Raw genomic sequence first — 19,445 nt, 5'->3', positions numbered from 1 at the left:
AGGAGAGGGATCATGATCACTATTTATTGTTAATGATTGCACTTCTATTTAGGGCATGTTGAAATGTTGTTTGTTTTTACATTATAATTGTACTATTTGGAACATGTTCTGAGCCCGCCTGAATGAATATTATCATTTTCTTAGAAGTTTGGAATGAAAAATCCAAGGAAATTGGTATCCGAGGGTGCTGACTCAAGCTTCTTTATCTCAACGTTTGTACGAGGAGGAAAGCTTGGTTTCATTTATTATTTTAGAGAACATTTAATATGGACATTTTCTGAGAGTGAAATCTGTTTGCCATTAGCCTGAAAAGATGAATTAAATAAATGTCGATATTTAGCTAAAAAGTCAAGAATATAAAAAAATAAATGTAGAAAGAAGAAAAGGCTCAATGGATATTCTCCCAACTGGCAATTCATCTAATTTACTTGAGGGAAATCTGGATATAAGCTAGAATATAAAATTTCCTTCAAATTGCTCCTTGAAGCTTTTCCTTGGGACTCCTTGGGCTGTAGAGTGTTTGAGATCACGTGTGGACATAGCTGTGTGGGTAGTACTCCTCTTTTTCAGTGCTGGGCATTGGGCCCAGGGCCTTGAACATGTTGCATAAGCGCTTTACCAGTATGTCCTCAGCCCCGGAGTGTTTTTGGTGCAGCTTTGTTGATTGGCCTCAAGGAGCATCTCAATTATGTAAATCTTTATGGGAGTGAGAAAGCTGTGCTTGGGTTCCTGTCTATGGGTGGAGAGATGGTGGTGGAGGAGAATTACAGTAAATTCCCCATTCAAAGACAATTGCTGCTGGGATTTATCCATAACTTCCCCTCTTCTGCAGCTTCAACAGACATAGGAGGAAATAGTACTATGCCCGGAGCTTTTTCCCCTCTTCATGTATACCTGCTTCACTTCTTTTTCTAAAATTAAAATGGGGAAAATATGATTACTATAACAGGAGAAGTTATGGACTTTCTATTCTGTCTTTTCTTTTAAAAGACACCCAACCAGCTGTCAGGGCTCTCTTCTGACCATGTTCCACAGAACTCTGTTGATAATACTATTGATAAAACAATTGATTGATAATAATTACTGTGGATAATTGTGTTTTGTTCCCAGTCATGTGCTCACTCTTCTGTTACAGCCACAGAAGAAACTTGAACTGAGCATTGTGAACCTCACTCTGACTTTCTGTTTTTGTACTATCTAAGGACACATGACAGAAGGGGATCGACTTCCATATCTTTGCAACTTATCGCCCAGTTGAAGCCTCAGTATGATTTCTGCGGCTTCTACATTTATGAATTTGGAATGAAAACGAGAAGTTTTAGACAGCAAAAACCCAGAGACAGAAATTGGGGTTCAACCTGAAAACCAGAAAAGCAAAACGGTCAAGCCACTAGAGAAGTCTTACCTCTACCAAGTCTGGGTGACTGCAAACTAAGCAGCCTAAGCCTCTCTCTCCTCCCGTTTTATATTCCTGCTAGGGCTGGGATTAAAAGCATGACTCCCTAGTACTGGGATTAAAGGTGTAGGCTACCAATACTTAGATTTGTTTCTGCATTGATCTTGCGTACCCCATGGTAATCTTGAACTCACAGAGATCCATCTGCCTCTGTCTCCAAAATCCTGGGAATAAAACTGTGTAACCATTACCTGACCTCTAGTGACTTTAGTTTTGCCTCTGATCTTCAGGCAAGATTTATTTACTAAAATATAAATAATATAGCACTATACTTGTTTACTTTCTATTTACTATTTGATAACCTTGGTCCATCACACTGCACTTACCAACCGTGTGGTCTGAAAATGAAAAACATGCTGTGTTTAAGAATTGAGAAAATGTGTGTGCTTCTTAGTATGGTTGCTATGCTAAAGGTATTAACTGACTGGCTTATAAGCAGTAGATATTGATCTCTACCAGGTCTGTAGGAAGGAAGCCAAAGAACAAGTGCCAGCATGGTGGGGTTCCAGTGAGAGCCCTCTTCAGAACTATAGTCTACTTACTATCTCTCTTGTGGTGAAAGCCAGAGAATGGAAGGCATCTTAGCCTCTGATCCTGAGTGTACTAATCCACCCCTACAGGTTCTAACTGAAATGCCCTGCATGGAATACCTCTATACTGGGGGGATTATGGCAATAAAGTTTCAGGGGCACAAACATTCAGTATTTAACAGTGAATATATAAAATCGGGAACACACTTGAATTTCTTGAGGGTTTCTTATCTGCTTACTGCCCACTGTAAACCTTTTGGGAAAAAAAATTACAGACACACAAAAATACAGCAGGACCTAGAAGGAAACAAATCTTTAAACAGTATTTTTCTCAGTACTTTAGAAAGGAGATTTGAGCTTAATGTTTAGTGTTAATTCTTTTAATTAAATTGTACTTAATTCACTGAAATGATAAAAATTGAATGCTTCCCAGCCATAAAGTTGGGGTTAATTCTCTTATTCAGGAAGGAAACCTTGGAAAATACAGATAGACTCACCGAGGACAGTGTTCATAGGTGCTGCTACTGTGGGATCATGCTGGGTCATCTCTCATGGGAAACTGGGATTTCTTTCTCTACAGAGTCTTATTTGGGGCTATAAGTCATCTGCGGTCATTTAAGGAATCCTTGGTGAGCACAGGTTCACAGGTTCTCATAGGTTACTACAAATACCTTTACTTTAGTGAGTGGTGCACCATCTTACTGCCGTTACCCCAGAGACAGGGAATGAGACAGTTTGGAAAACAAAATATACTCATCACTGAAGTTGAGAGTGCAGAACATGGAAAAGGAGCTATTATTGATGGTGTAAGTGGAGTGTGAGTGGCCAAGTCTCACTTCTGAGGACCTTCAACTACCAGGTTTCACTCATGAAACATTCTAACTCTCTTGCAGAGTTAAAAAGCCCAGGCTGGGCGATGGTGGCGCACACTAATCCCAGCACTCGGGAGGCAGAGGTAGGCGGATCCTGTGAGTTAGAGACCAGCCTGGTCTACAGAGCTAGTTCCAAGACAGGCTCCAAAGCCACAGGGAAACCCTGTCTCGAAAAACCAAAAAAAGAAAAGAAAAAAAAAAAGCCCAGGCTTAGGGCTTCGAATCTCACCAATTCCTGAGTTTACTTCAAGTTCTGGACTTGAAACACCACCAACCCCCACCTTGCAAAGCTCCATCTTGGAAAGCTCCGCCCTACCGGAAGGAAAGCTATATAAACCCTGTCTTAAACTCAGTTCTCTGCTGCTTCTCATCTGAGCAGAGGCAGCCACCTTCTTGGGATTTTTCCCTCTCCTTTGTAAGTTTTGCTGTGTGGTGTGCCTCTGTGGTATTCCTTGTTTCCTCACTGCAGGATACGTTTCCATCTGAGCTGTAACATATACAGGGGCCCTGCTACGACTAACAAAGCCATCTAAACCTAGCAATCCTTGGTCACCAGGGCATAGACAGTGGTCACGGATCTGTGAAAAGGGTACCGACAAAGTCTTCATGCTTGGGAGCCCAGAATGGAGGTGAGCTTGGCCAAGCTGTGACCTATTGTGCAGGGTCGTACTTCCAGGGCTGAATTAGCAATTGTCTAGCATTTCCTCTCAGACTGTGTGGAAGACTGAATGCCAGTAAGAAACAAGAAGCAGTCCAGTATTGGCTATGGGTGTGGCACAACCTCCTTCATTGGCTTATATGTCCTATATTCTCAAATGATTCAGGCAGTAGTAAGGAAGGTGGGAGAGAGAAACAGAAACAGAGACAGAGACACACACAGAGACACACAGAGAGAATGAGATTCCTGCGTATTTGGCGGTTAGTTTTTCTAACATTAGTTGGAAAAATTTAGAGACAGAAGAGAATTTGTAGCTCAGGGTTATAGGGCAGATGGGTGATTTCACTCCCCAAGAGCATGCTCAGAGCATTTCAAATAGCCGGTTTATTACCTTTCAAAGTCTTGCAAAGATCTCCCCAAATATTGTGGCCAACACATGCCCATCTCACATGGTTTACTTGACTACTGCATTCCTTGCTTTACTGAGGAACACTAGGCAAGGAGCCACTCAGAATATTCTCATAAATTATGTACTCCTCTTTCTTCCACTGGAAAGTGTTATATATTACATTCACATAGAAAGCAAACAATGACTCCATATCCCACAGGAATTACCTGTGAGACTGCATCAAAGGCAAACTCATTTTGTGATGGAAAGCTGATGAATGCTGAATATGAAGCCATAGAGAACAAGACTCTATGGTTTCACAAAAAACATGTTCGGGATTTTCAGTTTTAAATTTACTTTCCTTTAAAGAAATAAATGTAAAGCACTATCTTTTCCCATTTGTTTCAGATTTTTTTCTTGCAGAAACATGCAGAAATAGAGCTAAGCCATATAGTCAGAGTTGTAAGGAAGCCTGGAGTGTCAGATACAGGTTTGGGTACAGACCAACAATGCCAGAAGAGCTCTGTGTGCTCACGGCACAGAAGTAGGTGGCAGAGTGGTTGTGCTGGAGTCCTGAGAAGTGCAGGGTGCTGACATGGGCTCTGGTATCAAGTGAGCCTGATGATCTTCTATCCCTTTCACTGCTCCATTTGACAACAACACGAACAGAAGCTGCAGGTTTCCCCCCAGATTCTGCCTGTACCAGGATAGTCTGTCTGCAGCAGTGCTTGAATAATTGCAGCAGATAGTACTGTTCCTTCCTTCCCAGGCGCCCAGCAGCAGAGGGTTTTGCTACACTGTCATCTCTCCACTTACCCCTGTGCAAAGAGAACATTCCAGAAGGATGGGGTCACTGGTTACTCCATCACCCAGGTCCTCTTCAAGGAACCCAGGTGAGGCAACCCAAACCTTGTTGACACACTGCACATTGTACAGGTAATTCCTCTACTCTCATAGCTCCCTTAACAAGGAACAGTCGACTCACAGTCTAGCTGAAACCACAGAATCACTGCTAGCGGTGTTTTTATTTTTTTTTTCTTCCTTGTGCCAACTCCCTGAGCACTCAGGTTCAGGAGACCTACAAACTGACCAGAGCTCTCCCAATACAGCACTTCTTCCTTTTGTTGTCCACTAGTTCACTCAGCCCTTCCTTTTTATAAAAAGGAAGGGGGAAGAGGGAGAGAAGAGAAAAGGAGAGAGAGAGGGAGAGAGAGAGAGAGAGAGAGGGAGGGAGGGAGGGAGGGAGGGAGGGAGAGAGAGAGACTTGTGAATGCAAACAGCACCCTCTTCAGGACACTTAGATTATTGAGAAGCACTTCTGAGACAGAGGTGTTTACATTTTTCTTATTAGAAATGAATTTTTTTAGAATCTCATTGATTCCATAAGAATTTTTTCCAAGGCGCATCAACTGAATAAATTCAGACAAGGAAGAGAAACACACTGACTGATGAATTTGAACAGCGTGTCTGGGCTTCAGGCCAATGGGTGCGAGAGAGTCGAGTCTTGCAAGTGCACCCATTTCTCTACTTCTCTCTGTGTGTCAGCTTCTTCCCCTGAGACAGATGCCGCCACTAAGCAGAGGACGTGATTGCAAATGTTTCCTAGCTGGGGTTTACCTCACAGTATAGTCTCCAAACACCAAGAAAACAATCAAACTTCCTCTTCCTAGTTTCAAATTTTAAAATTTTGAGATAAAGCATAGATTACCTCCATGCAAGTACAACCCACCACATCCATATCACATTCTTAGAATTTATCTTTTCTTCAAATCAAAACTTAAACCATTTACTCATGCTCAGCTAAGTTGCAAGCCTTAACTTTTAAAAAATAAGACAGATGTGATTGTTGTGGGAATGGCACGAAAGGGCTTTTCTTGAAGACTTCCTTAAACACAAATGGTGACATCTGATGAACTGGGTTAATTTAACAGTCGCGCTGCTCTTCTGTAGGAAGTCTAACCTTTCTGTGCCAAGCTTACTGCTAGAGTTAGCTTCTTCACTTTCTCAACTCTTACATAAGAATGTGGGAGAAAGAGCAAAGATCATAACCACTGATGTGTATTTGCTTATACTGTAGACCAGGCATTATGGCAAATGAAGAATCACATTGCATTGTCACAGCATCTAACTTTACAGAAGAGGAACTGGAGACCATCAGGAGTTGCACAAATTCTTACAAATTCTTAAGCTTATATAATTTGTTAGTAGTGATGAATTGGACTCAATGACCTCCACCCACTTTTTAGGGTAACATTCAATGCCATGTTTTTCTGTGTGTGTCTATTAATGTTTGTTAGGATTTGGGGCATGTGGGGAACAGACAGGATTTTCCCATCATGCTCATTGCAGTCAATGTTAGATAGTTTTCTACATAAAATTTGCTGTATTTTAAGTCCTAAACTCAATTTCCTACTGTCTCAGGCAAGGTCCCACAGAAACACCATTTTCTACATGAACTCTATGACAGCTGAGACACCTAGAACTAATTTTCCCCATTAAAACCACTTGAGAAAAGGAAATACATTAGCAGAAATCAAAGGCATCACAATCAAAATCACCTCTTTGAGAACTAGCTGAGTTGGTACTTTTGGGTCAGTGGAGGCTCTGTGAGTCTTGGTAATGATTTTGGATTCACACCAAATTGATCCTACTTACAGTTTTCTACTTTTATTAACTTTGTTCTTCCAAAATTTCATGCATGTACATAGCGCACTCTGATTACTTCTACACCACCACCATCTCTTATTCGCCTCCCATCCCTATAACCACTTCTTTGCCCCAAGTCCCATTTCTACTTCTTTACTTTTTGTTTAGGACTTAGCAATGAAAAAAGACATAAAAGAAGACATGACTACTCCTAAAGTATGGAGAAGATATTTTTTTAATCATAGATAAAGGGAGAAAGCAGGCAGAGGGAAGAGTCCATGCTGAACATATCCAGCAGACTGAATGATTAAGTTTTTTGCTGGACCGACAAACCTCTTAACTGATGCAATAATCCAAATCAGACCAAATCAGACTGAATTAGAAGAAGCCCAGATTTAATGGATGCCAGTGCTCCTGGTCAGCCCCCTGGGAAAACACGGAGAGGAAAGGGGGGAAACCACATGTTCGTTCTCTAGGGGGCAGTCTAAATAGCCTATGGGAATGGTCTTGACCCTCTCTGGGGAGGTGGTCACCATTTGACTGGCTTTCTTGGAGGTGGAGCTTGGATTGAGGCAACTCTCAGGGGAGGTGGCTTGAAATGGAACTTTCCACTCAACATTCTTAAAATGGATGCCAGGATCTGGGGTGAAGCCCCCAAAGAAACATTCTAGACTCTTTGGATAAAAAAGGTGCCAGGGAGCTGAGGTGATGCTTCCAACCAGACATTCCAGACTCTTTGGATAAAGGGATGCCGGCTCAAGTCTGTCTATTTCCTGCAGACATGGGGTGACATGAGAGAGGGGAGAGTTGGAAGTTGGTGGGCTCATGCTCAGTGAGAGGTGTGACTGAAGAGGCATCTGGTTTACTGCTATCCTGGAGACCTCAGGCAGCTGTTCTTTGAACGAGATGAGAAGACAGGTGGCTAGGAGAACAAATATATTATTATTGGCCCTATGGATGGGGTTAGCCATGGGAAGAGTCATTAACTGCCAGAAAGAATGGGACAGAGAAGTGCCCTGGTTGTGCAGGTGAGGTTCGGGTGAATAGGTGAGACACGAGAGCAGATATGCCCTTTAAAACCAGATTGTAGTTGGTAGGTGTCCTTTTGAGCCAGGAGAGTTGGTACCAATGATGAAGTCCCAGGAGCTGGCGCAGGTGTTGGTGTTGTCTAGAAGGCCCTTTTTAAGTTGGTCTTGGCCCAGACAGCAGAAGTGACCTATATTTTTTTTTAACCAGACCTGATTTTTTGATAAAGCAGCAAAACTTTTTCAGGAATCTTTAGGTATCTGTAAGACAACTGGAACAGATTTACATCTTGGTGTAATAGGTTAAAAGGTATGAACATTTTAGAAGACAATTAAAGGGAATTTGGAACTTTGGATCTTTGAATATATATCTGAGACCTGTTAATCCTGGACTATGAAGCCTGTTAAAGAGGCACACCTTTTTATACTTTAAACAGGAAACTTAATAAATGAAGTAATGAGTAACCAGTACCTTAAGTCATCAAATGCCATTAGACAGATCTAAGTAGTCAGCATAGGCTTTTGCATCTAGGATACAAGGGTGCATTTAGTAAGATCATTTCAAGTGAGATGCAAGTTCACACTGACATATTTAGGCTCTTGGCATACCCACAGAAATATGAAGTTCTTCCACAAAGGTATAGAGTAGAATTTGCTTCATGGAGATTTCTTTGCTTGCAGAATATGTTTCTATGAAGTTGTTATTCAAAGTCAAAATGTGACAGATGGCTATGAAGAAAGGTCTAACATATTTCACAGAATTTGAAACTCTTGACATAAATTAATCAACTTTTCTTTCCTTCAAGGCCAAATTCAGACTATTAAAAAGTAATTAAGAATGTTCTGAAGTATGTGCTATATTAGAGTTCTTCTGACAGAATATTTGAATCTTAAGATGATAAAATTAAATAAATAATGGCTAACTACATTTCTGTCCAAATCAGATGGATACGGAATAAGGATTTTATAGTTTAAGAAACTGGTCATCCAAATCACTGATAGAATATCCCTAAATGTGGCATTTTTGCCATAATAGGTACCAAATTAGGCATGTTACCCTAAAGGTATTATTTTTCACAGAAATTAAGAGTAAAGCTGTATCCAAGTTTTATTAAAGTCTTTACTGAGAAAACCAGTAGTAAAAAATACTGATTCCACAAGGCGTTATAAGAAAAGAATGCAAATGAGTTGACCTCAAATTAAGGTATCATTTGTGTCCATGTGGTGGTTTGAATGAAGATGGCTCCCATAGGCTCCCATATTTGAATTCTTAGTCTCTAGTTGGAAATGTTTGGGAAGGATTAGGAGGTGTGGCCTTGTTGGAGAAGGTATGCCACTGGCGGTAGGCTTTGAACTCTAAAATACCCATACCAGGTCCAGCCTTGCTTTCTCTGTCCATCTTGCTGAGGAGATGAGAGCTCTTACAGTATCCAGCTTGCTGCCATAGTCCTCGCCTTGATGGTGACGAACTCACCCTCTGAAAACAAGCCTCTAATTGAACGCTTTCTTTTGTGAGTTGCCTTGATGATGATGACAGCAATCAAACAGCAACTAAGTCAGTTCACATTACAATCTGGGGTTAATTTTTCTTTCTGCTTTGCAGGTTAACTTCCAACTCACAGAAATGTAAAGCAGCTGCGCATTTCCCTCAGTAACATATTGCTAAGTAAACAAGCTATGCCAAGAAAGAAGTGCATTTCCCAGGAGTGTCAGATTAATGTTCACTTGAAAACGCTCTCCTGAGCCCCTAATCTCCTCCTACAAAGCTAACTCTTTCTTAGCAGACCCATAATATTTCCTTTCACAGTGCTGTTAATGAATGACCTTGTCATTTCCCACTGTTCTTCCGAAGGAGAGATGCATGTTCAAATACCTTTGTTCTTCCGAAGGAGAGATGCATGTTCAAATACCTTTGTATAATGAAAGAACTCAGTCTCCCATAGTTTTTTTTTGAAAGTTCATGTATAGCATTTATTTAGTGGATTATGGAGGGAAAAGGAAAGGGAGAAGAAGAGAGAGAGACAGAAAGAGACACGGAGAGAACAGAAGTTACCTTTTCAGGAGAGAGATGGAGTCTTCCATAGTTTTGAAACTCATCAGCAGCTCTTTGTCCAAGTTACAGATGCCAAGCTGGCTTCAAGGAAATTTATTAGGTTTATTGACACAAGTTTTCTTTTGTCAAATCTCCTCTTGAACTTTCTCAAACATCACCTTATGAAGATTGGCTGAGAATTTATTCGTAATGTTTAGCATAGTCCAAACAGTGTTCTCCCTGCTGATCAAGGAAATATATTTCAAGGGAATGAATTTCTAAGCCTTGTACTTTCCTATGCAACCTTTGAAATGGCCTAACAACTTGATTATAGTTTTCATATATTTGCCCTTATTTCCCAGTTGCTTTTGCCCAGTTTGTACAAAAGGGATAACTTACAACAGTGCCTTCTGCTTGAAAAATTCAGGGGTGTCAGTATTTTTTCTTTGCTGAAAATCATAATATGCCAGCAAAAGAGAAGTAAAACAAAAAGCAAAATAAAACAAACAAGAACCTCTAAGCAAACAAACAACAAAATATACCCATTGAGACTTCACTGGGGGAAAACAAATTTTTCTTTTGCAGTTGCAGATAGCTTCTTGTTTAGAGGTGGGAGCCTTTGTCTACCATGGCCTGAAGCTATGTAGGCCCTCTGTATGATGACACCATCTCTGTGAGTTCATATACTCATCAGTCTTGTATCTGGAAGACACATTTTCCTTGGAGTCATCCATCCCCTGTGACTCTTACTATATTTCTGCCTCCATTTCTCTATAGCATATCTGTATAGTCCTGAGGAGAGGGGTTTGATCAAGATATCTCATGTAAAACTGAGTGTTCCAAAATCTCTTTCTCAGAACATTGTTCATTTGTGGGCCTCTGTGTTAGTCCATCTACTGCATGAAGAATCTTCTCTGATGATGGATAAGCAAGGCATTGATAGATGGGTATAGAAGAATGCCACTAGGAAAGTCATTGTATTGCTATGTCCCTTTAGCAGAATAATAGTATTTGGTGTTCTCCTAGCCCAGTCTCAGATTCTTGGTCACTCTAGCACTGTCAGGCATGAGTTCTGTCTCATGGTGTGAGTCTTAAATCCAATCAGAGAGTGATTGTTTACCCCACAATGTTTGTGCCACTATTGTACCAATATTCCTTGCAGGTAGTTTATCATTGTAGATGGCAGGACCTGTAGCTATTTTGGTGGTTACAGTCACCTTTATCCTCCTGACTCCTTTGAGTACCATGGACATTAGTCATGGGTGAAGGCACCAGCTTATCTTCTCCATGTTCAAAGAGAAATGTACGTGCTGTTTGAAGAAATTGGGCCTTTCCATCGGTTTGTGAAGAGGTGAAGTGCAGACAATAGTCTTGGCCATAGCCTGAGTTGTTCAGGCTCTTTGCCCAGTACTCAACTAGATGTAACCATTTCTGACACTAGAAGTTTCACTTGGTACTGAAAGATATCTAGTTTGGGCATTGTCTCTTCCATTATTTCGTTACTCCATTTAGATTTCTTTCATATATGTAAATATTTTAAAAACTTCTTCAGTAGGAGGTTTCTACATGATCCCTCAAATGACCTTTAGTGTTGTCTCTTCCCATATTTTCTCTCAATCCTTTATTGCATCCACTCCTCTCCCCACTTAGTCCTCCTACTCCAGTCTCACCCCATCTCTCCACATAATTATATATACTATTAGCCTTCACTTGGGGATTCTCCACTCACCACTAGTCCCTTACTTAATATCTAACGTCTGTGGTTGTATGTATTATACATAAACATAGAAGGCTTAAAAGCTAACATCCACATATAATAAAAACATGCATTATTTCATTATTTTGTTTTTGTAACAGCTGAATAATATTCCATTGTGTAAATATATATTTTCATTATCCACTTATCCATTAATGGACATCTTAGGCTGTTTCCAATTTCTGGCTAGAGCACAATAAACATGGATGGGCAAGTGTCTCTAGAGTAGGATGTAGAGTCCTTTTGGGATACACACAAGTGTTGCATAGCTGAATATTGGGGTAGATCTATTTCCTGCTTTCTAAAGAGTTGCCACACTACTTCCCATAGTGGCTGTATAAATTAGCACTCTCACCAGTGTTACCCTTTCCTCACTTCCTCACCAGCAAGAGCTACCATTAGTTTCATTGATCTTGGCATTTCTGATGGGTATTAAGATAAAATCTCAGAGTAGTTTTCATTTGCATTTCCCTTATGACTAAGGATGTCAAACATTTCTTTAAATGTTTCCGTAGTCATTTGTGCTTCATCTCTTGAGATTCTGTTTCTTTCTGTACCTCATTTTAAAATTTGTGTTGTTTTCTAAATGTCCAGGGTTTTTTTTTGTCTTTATATATTTTCAATTATCAACCCTGTATTGGATGTATAATTTGTAAAGATCTTTACCTATTCTGTAGCCTGCCATTTTTCCTGAGTGATGATGTCATTTACCACACAGAAATCTTTTGGCTTCATGAATTCCCGTTTATTAATTGTTGGTGTTAGTGTCTGTGCTATTGCTGTCTTTTCCAGAAAGTTCTTTCTCGTGTCAGTGAGTTCAAACCTATTCACTGAACACACTTCTATCATGTTCAGGATATCTGCTGTTATACTGAGGGCCTTGATCCATTTGGAGTTGAATTTTGTGCAGGGTTATGAATATGGACTTAATTCTTTTAAATGCAGCTATTCATTTGACCAGCACCACTTGTTGAAGATTCTGTGTCCTCCAGTGTGTATTTTTTTTTTTGTCAAAAATCAGATGTCCATAGTGTGTAGATTTATGTCTGGGTCTTAAATTAGATTCCATTGATTAACATGTCTGTTTTCAGGTGTGCTGCTAAGTTAGCAATATGAGATCTCTCCAGTTTGTTATGCTCACTTATGTTGTAAACTTGTCTCTTAGAATTGCTTTGATTATGTTACATAGGTTTGTTATGTTTTTATTTTCATTATTTTCTAAAAAAATTAAAATTTCTTTCTTGATTTATGTCTTGACCCAGTTTTCATTCAGTAGGGAGCCATTAATTTTCCATGAGTTCATAAAATTTCTGTTGTTGATATCTACCTTGAATCCCTGGTGGTCAGATAGAATGCAGGATGTTATTTGACTTTTCTTGTCTCTGTTGAGACTTGCTTTGTGTCAAGTGTGTGTTCAATTCCAGAGTAAATTCCATGAGCTGCTGGGAAGAAAGTATATTCTTTTATGTTTGGGTACAATGTTCTATAAATGTCTGCTAGATCTATTTGATTTATGACATTATTTAGCTCTAATATTTCTCTGTTTTATTTTTGTCTGGGTAACCTGTCTATTGATGATAGTGGGGTATTGAAGTCATCCATTATCATTGTGTGAGGGTCAATATGTGATTTTATCTGCAGTAATGTTTCTTTTATGAACATGGGTGCTCTTGTGTTTAGTACATAAATGTTAAGAATTGTAATATATTTTGGCTGGACTTCTTATTTGATGAAATGTAGTATCCTTTACTATTTCTTATGATTAGTTTTGAAGTATATGTATTTAGTCAGATATTAAAATGACTATACTGGCTTTCTTCTTGGGTCCATTTGCTTGAAATATCATTTTTTCCCTCATTTTATCTTGAGATAATTCCATCTTTGATGGAAAGGCATCTTTCTTGGATGCAGCAGAAGGCTACATCCTGTTTTCTAATACAATTGGTTAGTCTGTGTCTTTTTATTTGACTAACTCTTCTTGTGCTTTCTTAGGTTTGGTTAGCATCTTCAACATGAAGTTTTTATTCTAGTGCCTTTTGTAGAGTTGAATTGGTAAATAAACACTGCTTAAATTTAGTTTTTACAGTGGAATGGTTTTCTTTCTCTGTCTATTGTGATAAATAGTTTTTCTGCCCCTAGAAGTCTGGCTTGGCACCTGTGGTCTCTTTGAGTTTATAAAACACCCATCCATCCCAGCCCTTATGAGTCTCCATTAAGAAGTCAGATGTTTGTTGAAAATCAAATATCCTTAGGTGTGTGGATTTACATCTGCATCTTTGATTCAATTCCATTGATTCACCTGCCATTTTTTATGCTATTACCATGTGGCTTTCTTTTATTATTACTATAGCTCTGTAGTAGAGCTTGAAATCCCATATGGTGCTATCTCTGGAAGTTCTTTTATTGTACAGGATTGCTAAATCTTGGAATTTTTGTTTTTCCAGATGAGGTTGAGTATTGTTCTTTCAAGGTCTGTAAAGAATTGTGCTAGGGTTTTTAATGGGGATTGTGCTGACTCTGTAGATTGCTTTTTAGTAAAATGGCCATTTTTACTACATTAAGCCTACTAATTCATGAGCATGGGAGATCTTCCCATCTTCTGATTTCTTCAATTTCTTTCTTCAAAGACTTGAAGTTCTTGTCATAGAGATCTTTCCCTTGCTGGGTTAGAGTCACACGAAGGTATTTTATATTTTTTGAGGCTATTATAAAGGCTGTGGATTCCCTGATTTCTTTCCCAGCTCATCTATCATTCAACAAAGAAGTCAAAATTATACAACGGAATACAGAAAGCATCTTCAACAAATGGTGCTAGTCTAACTGGATTTTGGCATGTAGAAAAATGCAAATAGATCCATATCCTCCACCCTCTACAAAACTCAAGTCCCAGTGGATCAAAGACCTCAACATAAATCCAGGTACAATCAACCTGATGGAAAGGAAAGTGGGAAATAATCTCAAATGCATTGGCACGGGGACAACTTCCTAAGCAGAACACCAATAGCACAGGTACTAAGATTGACATTTAATAAATAGGGCATCATGAAATTGAAGAGCCTCTCTCTGTTAAGCAAAGGACACCATCAATGCAATTAAACAGCAACCTACAGAATAGGAAAAGATCTTAACCCACCCCACATCTGACAGAGAGCTGATTTCCAAAATATATAAAGAACTCAATAAATTAGATATCAACAAACCAAATAATTCAATTTTTAAAAAATGGGGTGTAAATCTAAACAAAGAATTATTAATAGAAGAATATAAAATGGTTGAGAAACACTTAAGGAGATGTTCAATATCCTTAGTCATCAGGGAAATGCAAATCAAAATGGCTGTTAGATTCCATTCTACGCCAGTCAGCATGGCTAAGATGAAAAACACAAGCTCATGCTGGAGAGGATGTGGAGCAAGAGGAATACTTCTCCACTGCTGGTGGGACTGCAAACTTTTATATCCACTTTGGAAATCAGTATGGCAATTTCTCAGAAAACTGTAAATCAGCCTACCACAAGATCCAGCCATACCACCCTTGGGCATATGCTCAAAGGATGCTCAATCATGCCACAAGGACATTTGCCCAACTATGTTCATAGCAGCTTTGTTGTTTACTATTAGTTATGATTGTTAATCTGTTATCATTCCTAATCTAGAAGTTAAGCCTTACCAGGGAGGTTCTCAGCATTTACATCAGGCAACTTACAACCAACTATAACTCTAACACCAGAGAATTTGATGTCTTCTGGCCTCGATGGGGCCTACACGTGCATCCAAACTTATGCAGGTACACACACACTTATACATAAATAAAATAATAAATAAAACACTAAAAAATAACTTACAGTATGCTGAGCAAGGACTTCTATGGTACTGTTGCTTTGAAATAACCCTTCACATGTGCTCTCTGGTGCAGTAGTGGCATGACTGTTATTGGGTAACTAACTGCTTTCTGGCTGGATTTGAGACCTACTCTAAAGGAAGAAAATAAAAAATCATACCTGGTATTTTTAAACCTGGTCAAGAGGCCTAATTGGGGAAGTCATAGGCTTTAGGGGAACCCAAGTTATATTTTGTTATTTTGTTCTTATTTTGCCATATGGTCATATTTTCAAGTTGCCTTCTAAATACTTAAGTTTATTTCCTTCTGTTAGTACTGTGGTTAGCCTTGTCAGAGATGCTTCTCATTGCAGCAGCAGACAAGTTATATAAGCACTCATAACTAGTCAACATGCCAAGAAAAGTGACAGTGGAGTGCTAAGGCCCAAATGGGACATCTATAGCTCAAATGGGATATCAAGGCTCAGGGAACATCATGGAAGGGGGGAGTGTAAGAGCCATAGCACACATGAATTTACTGCAGTTGTGGCTACTCACGTAAGACCTGTACAACACTGGGCCTGTGTTGTAGGAGGCTGCCTGTTTGTTTCCTGGCCACCCAGATTTCCAAAATAACCACACAGAAACTGTATTAATTAAATTACTGCTTGGCCTATTAGCTCTAGCTTCTTATTGGCTAGCCTTAAATCTTAATTTAACCCATTCTTATAAATCTGTGTATCACCATGATGCTGTGGCTTACCAGGTAAAGTTCTGGTGTCTGTCTCCAGTGGGGCTACATGGCTTCTCCTTTGACTCCACCTTCTTTCTCCCAGCATTCCCCACCTAGCTCTGTTCTGTTCTGCTATAGATCTAAAGCAATTTCTTTATTCATTAATGGTACTTACAGAATATAGAGAGGAATCCCACATCAGGCCTGTCACCATTTCATCATGGATAGAGGAGCTGTCAAGATGACCCTATCAAGGACTATTGGAAATTAATAGTTGCATAAGGAAGAATGTAATTTTCTTTGGTGTTGATTAATTCCCTTGCTCCAATAAATAATGCCCACTCATCTTATATAAACAACTGTAATTAAACTCAGAGGGTCATACATTAAAATAGACAAAGGTGTAAGAGAACTTGTTGGGAATAAGAAGGGATCAGAGACAGACAGCAGATTAAAGAGGACAATGGGGGATGAAGATGAGTAAAATTCCTCATAAGCATGTATGAGATTGCCAACAGTAAATTGCTTGTACTCAAGGCACGTTTCTGTAGAGGGAAGGTAGTAGTGATGTGTTAGATGAATAGGAACTCTTCACAGAGAGAGCCAAGATGAAGAACAATCTGATTACAACGGACTTCCACAGAAGAATCTCCAGGGAAACCTAAGGCTAAATCTAGGAAAAAGTAGGGAAGGGTAAATAAAGGAAGCTGACAGAATATGATCTATCTGAGAGTAGTAAACTATATATTTCTTTCTTTATAATATGTAACATATACTATAATACACACAGGTAAGTATTTGTAGTATATTTGCTATCCAATGTTGATACTGCTTGGGGGAAATTTTTACCCGAGTTTAGCTTTTCTTAGTTTCAGTGTGTGTGTGCGTGGTGTACAGGTCAATTACCTCCTTCTTTCATATGGGTCTCTCCGATTATTTGGTGACTCCATTTAGATTTTCTCATATTTGTGTCTTTACATTTAAAAAACAGAACTTTCTTCTTAGCCTAAATAGGGTGGGGACCCTTTGTGGCTCAGAAACACCCCATTCTTTAGGGGTATAAATAAGGGGGGTTACTGTGGTCAGATAGCTGCCTGGCCCCAACTTTTAGGTCCTATTTTCCAAATGGCTCCTCCAGTTTGCCTCGTCACAATTACTTTTGTATCTTATTTTGCAGACAAAGGAGGAATCCAGATCAGAAAAATAGATCAGTCAGATAGATCAATGAGGAAACAATGAGATAGACAGGATGTAGATTTGCAAACTATAACATATGCATGAAAAATCAGATAGCTTATGCTGGCGAGTAGAAGATGGGAATTTTTAGGGCCAGGGATGTACCTCAATGTTTGAGCACTGGCTTAGTGTAGATGAGATTCTGGATTCAGTCCTTAACACTGCTAAAGAAACAAACAAAATCAGATTTTTACAATATGTTAGAAAAGTGAACAAAGTTGAGGAAGAGAAGCAGTGTATAAAATTAAGATATGTAGAGCAAATAAGAAAATGAGTCATATATTGTAAGTCCTGGTCTCTGGCCTCCCCTGTGCCTGCCAAACCTTGGCCCCTTCCCCGAGGAGGGATGAGGCAGCCCACCAAACCTTGACCTTGACCCCTCCCCTGAGGAGAGGCAAGGTAGCTCGCCCAAACCTAATAGACCCAGTCTATTTAAACTGCTCCCCGGAAAGTCCTAACTCGCCCCCCCCTGCCCCCGCCGTTGTGTTAGCGGCTTCCTGGGTCCCCCACTCAAGAGCGCAGGAATCCCATTAATCTTGGATATCCTTTAGTTCAGCTTATTGTGATATTTGTGTAGGTAGAGAGCTCAAGTTAGGAAAATTCCTAATATATATGTGAGTGATATATGACTTTGATATGACTGTGGGATATTACTTTGGTGTGATTATGGGATATGAGCATAAAATTGGTAGTGTAGTAGCTTAATTAAGAAATGTCCCCCTAATCTCAGGTACTTGATCCCAGCTGGTGATGTTGTTCGAGGAGACTCAGGAGCTGTGGTCTTGTTGGAGGAAGTGTGCCACTGGGGGCGGGCTTTGAGAGCTCACTGCCCCACACCACTGCCAATTTGCTTTCTCTCCTCATGCTTATGGCTGAGATGTGAGTCCCAGCTTCCAGCTCCAGCTGCCCTGCCTGCTCCCTGTCACCTGCTGTCATGCTGCCCTGTCATGGCTCTAGCTCTCTGGAGCCAAAAGCTCCAATAACCTTTTTCTTCTATAAGTTGCCTTAGTCATGGTGGTTTATCACAGCAACAGAAAGTAATGCGTAGAGGTAGTTTTTAGAATAATTAACAAATTGAAAGACTTGGACAAAATTGTCAAAGAATAGCTTTAGGTTAAGCTCAGGAATTTGCTTGATCACAGTGACATTGAAAATGTCTGATCCGTCCTATGCAACACATGCATTTTGACAGACAACAAAATACTACATGTGATCACACTTTGCAGAGCTATACAGCTTTGTGCATCCCCTATATTTTATTATTGTTTTGAGACTTACAGCGTATAGAATTATGCCTGTGTTTAATACAGTTGCTTATGAGTAATATTTCCTCCAAAGAAAAGCAAGTCTTCCTGTGCATGCCATTGGTACCCCAGCCATTTCCTGCTATTTCCGCACAGACGCTGAGATCTGAGGTTTCTGTTAGCTCCTCTCTGTTGCCTGTGTCACCGTGCCTCTCTCCATGAGCGCGCAAAAATACATCGCAGCATCTTCCATGTGTAAGTCTATTATCTCCAGGCTGAAAGACTTCGCTGCTCTCTGGAAGTTTACGGAGAAACGGTCCTCCTTTGCGTTCTGCTGCCTATAAGCTTCCTGGCGAATAACGAGAGTCATCCGCCCTCTTTGCTGTCTGTACCAAAACAAGTAATAATTACTAGTATCATTTGTGTCGTAAGTGCAGTCCAGGGTTGCTGACTCTGCCTCCTGAACGAACTTTTCCTGCTGAGGCTGAGTGACCGTCTGGGCCGTGCTGGCTCCTGTGGAACAGAATAGGGAAATGACTCCACTGTGGTATCTGTCAGAGAGAGAAACACTGTCAACCTGGTTCCCGTCTTATCTGCCTTTCCTCCTGATTCCAGTGCCAGGCAGCCCATACCAGCCTTTTGCTTCCAGGAAGCTGGGCCCAATGAAGCCGGTCTCAGAGCTCAGTGCTGTTAATCTTTCTCTCTACTTCCCATTCCTAAAGAATACTAGTAAAAGCAAATGGGTTTGCCCTCCTACCAAGAGAGGTGGAAACCAAGAGCGTCCAGAGCAAGTATGGCCAAGCCATGTTGGAAGCTAGATTCTGATTCAGTTCTTGCTGTCAGCTAGACTCAAAATACCACACCTTCAAAACAGGAAGTGGTAAGCTGAGGAGCCTGTCATTGACATCTGACTTAGAAAACTTGTCAATCTGTTTTATCTTCCTCTCAGAGAAAGAATCTTTCTCAAGTGAAAAAAAAAAAAAAAGACATGGTCAGAACCAAACATTCTCTGGAATAAGAAAGAAAAGAAGAAAATGATAAATTGTGTTTGTA

At 40.0% G+C, this 19,445-nt stretch overlaps 1 gene segment (V, D, J or C); it reads right to left on the bottom strand.

Annotated features, from left to right (window-relative positions):
• Positions 1 to 19,198, bottom strand: part of LOC121434988 — a 172,299-nt gene extending 153,101 nt beyond the window's left edge. The window contains 2 exon segments of the C gene segment in view: positions 18,603 to 18,905; positions 19,150 to 19,198. Of these exon segments, the coding sequence occupies positions 18,603 to 18,905; positions 19,150 to 19,198 (352 nt within the window).
• Positions 19,199 to 19,445: the final 247 nt, after the last annotated feature.

This window comes from Microtus oregoni, unplaced genomic scaffold, assembly GCF_018167655.1.
Source record: "Microtus oregoni isolate MIOR12 unplaced genomic scaffold, Mior012 000045F_ref0000178, whole genome shotgun sequence".
Classification (NCBI taxonomy): Eukaryota; Metazoa; Chordata; class Mammalia; order Rodentia; family Cricetidae; genus Microtus; species Microtus oregoni.
This window is presented reverse-complemented; position numbering and strand designations above follow the sequence as displayed.